General features: G+C 41.4%; 1 protein-coding gene across 1 annotated transcript in view; it reads left to right on the forward strand.

Moving 5' to 3' along the window:
* The window catches only part of C6H2orf42 (chromosome 6 C2orf42 homolog), a 32,864-nt gene that overhangs the window by 13,298 nt on the left and 18,229 nt on the right, over positions 1-1,337 (forward strand). The window contains 1 exon segment of the mRNA XM_029478218.1: positions 652-756. Within this exon segment, the coding sequence (XP_029334078.1) occupies positions 652-756 (105 nt within the window).

Raw genomic sequence — 1,337 nt, forward strand, 5'->3', positions numbered from 1 at the left:
CTTCAGGAGATCCAGTGGCCTTGCTGGCCTCAGAGGCCACTGCATGTACATGATATATATGTATATAGAGAGATATGTAGTTAGGGGTGTGTGTGTGTGTGTGTGTGTGTGTGTGTAAAATGAATATTAAAATATATCTGTTATTACACTGGGTATCATAAAATATATAGTTGTTGAATGTCAATTAAAAAGAAAAGGCCCTTAAACCTATTTCACGGTGCTGGAGAGATGGCTCAATGGTTAAGCGCACTGACTGCTCTTCTGAAGGTCCTGAGCTCAAACCCCAGCAACCACATGGTGGTTCACAACCATCCGTAATGAAATCTTACTCCCTCTTCTGGAGAGTCTGAAGACAGCTACAGTGTACTTACATATAATAAATAAATAAATCTTTTAAAAAAAAAAAACTATTTCACGTAATTTCTCTGTATTTAATCTTTGTGGGTTTTTTTTTTTTTCTGTATAAACTACTTGACTATTTCAAGCTTCAGTTAATTGTTTATTTTGAGCCACCTGTGGTTGCTGGGAATTGAACTCAGGACCTCTGGAAGAACAGTCAGTGTTCTCAACCTCTGAGGCATCTCTTCAGCCCGTTTATTTTGAAAGAAAAGTAAAATTAATGAAAAATTTTGTTTTGTTTCCTTTTTCTAGTCTGTGGTCAGCTGTTAGATGAGGCACAAGTGACCCTGTCCTTCCAAGACTGGCTGGCCAGTGTCACAGAGCGCATCCATCAAACCATGCACTATCAGTTTGATGGTAAGTATGCCTGAAGTGGGAGATACCACAGTGGTATGTGGCAGTTCTTCTCTGATTTGTAGGAAAGCTAAGTGAGCGTGGGTCCCCGAGCACTGAGCCACAGGAAAGACTGGTGTGGCCATCCTGGAGCTGGAGGGTCGCCCTGAGGCTGAGCACAGCCTGAGTTACAGACGAGACCTTGCTCTTTTGTTTTAAAGAAGAGTGAAGGAGTGATGTAGCTTTATGTTAAAGCACGTGCCCTGCATACACAAGTCTCTGGGTTCTTTCCCCAATACTAAGGAACGAAACAAGCTAAGCAGATGGCTTAGTGGTAAAGGCATGCGCTGTCAAGCCTGGCAACCTGAGTTTGATCCCCAGGACTCGTGAGGTTAAAGGAGAAACCAATTCCCACAAGTTGTCCTTTGACCTATACATGTACACTGCGACCCACGCCTTTTCCTCCCCCATAAATAAATAAATGTAATACAAAAACAGCAAACAAGCAAACGAAGAAGACATCAAAGTTGAAAGAAACAAAGAATCATTATCAAATGATTAATTTAATCATAATTGGACTACAGGACCAACAAAGTGGAGGTAGA

Source organism: Mus caroli, chromosome 6 (assembly GCF_900094665.2).
Source record: "Mus caroli chromosome 6, CAROLI_EIJ_v1.1, whole genome shotgun sequence".
NCBI classification, from domain to species: Eukaryota; Metazoa; Chordata; class Mammalia; order Rodentia; family Muridae; genus Mus; species Mus caroli.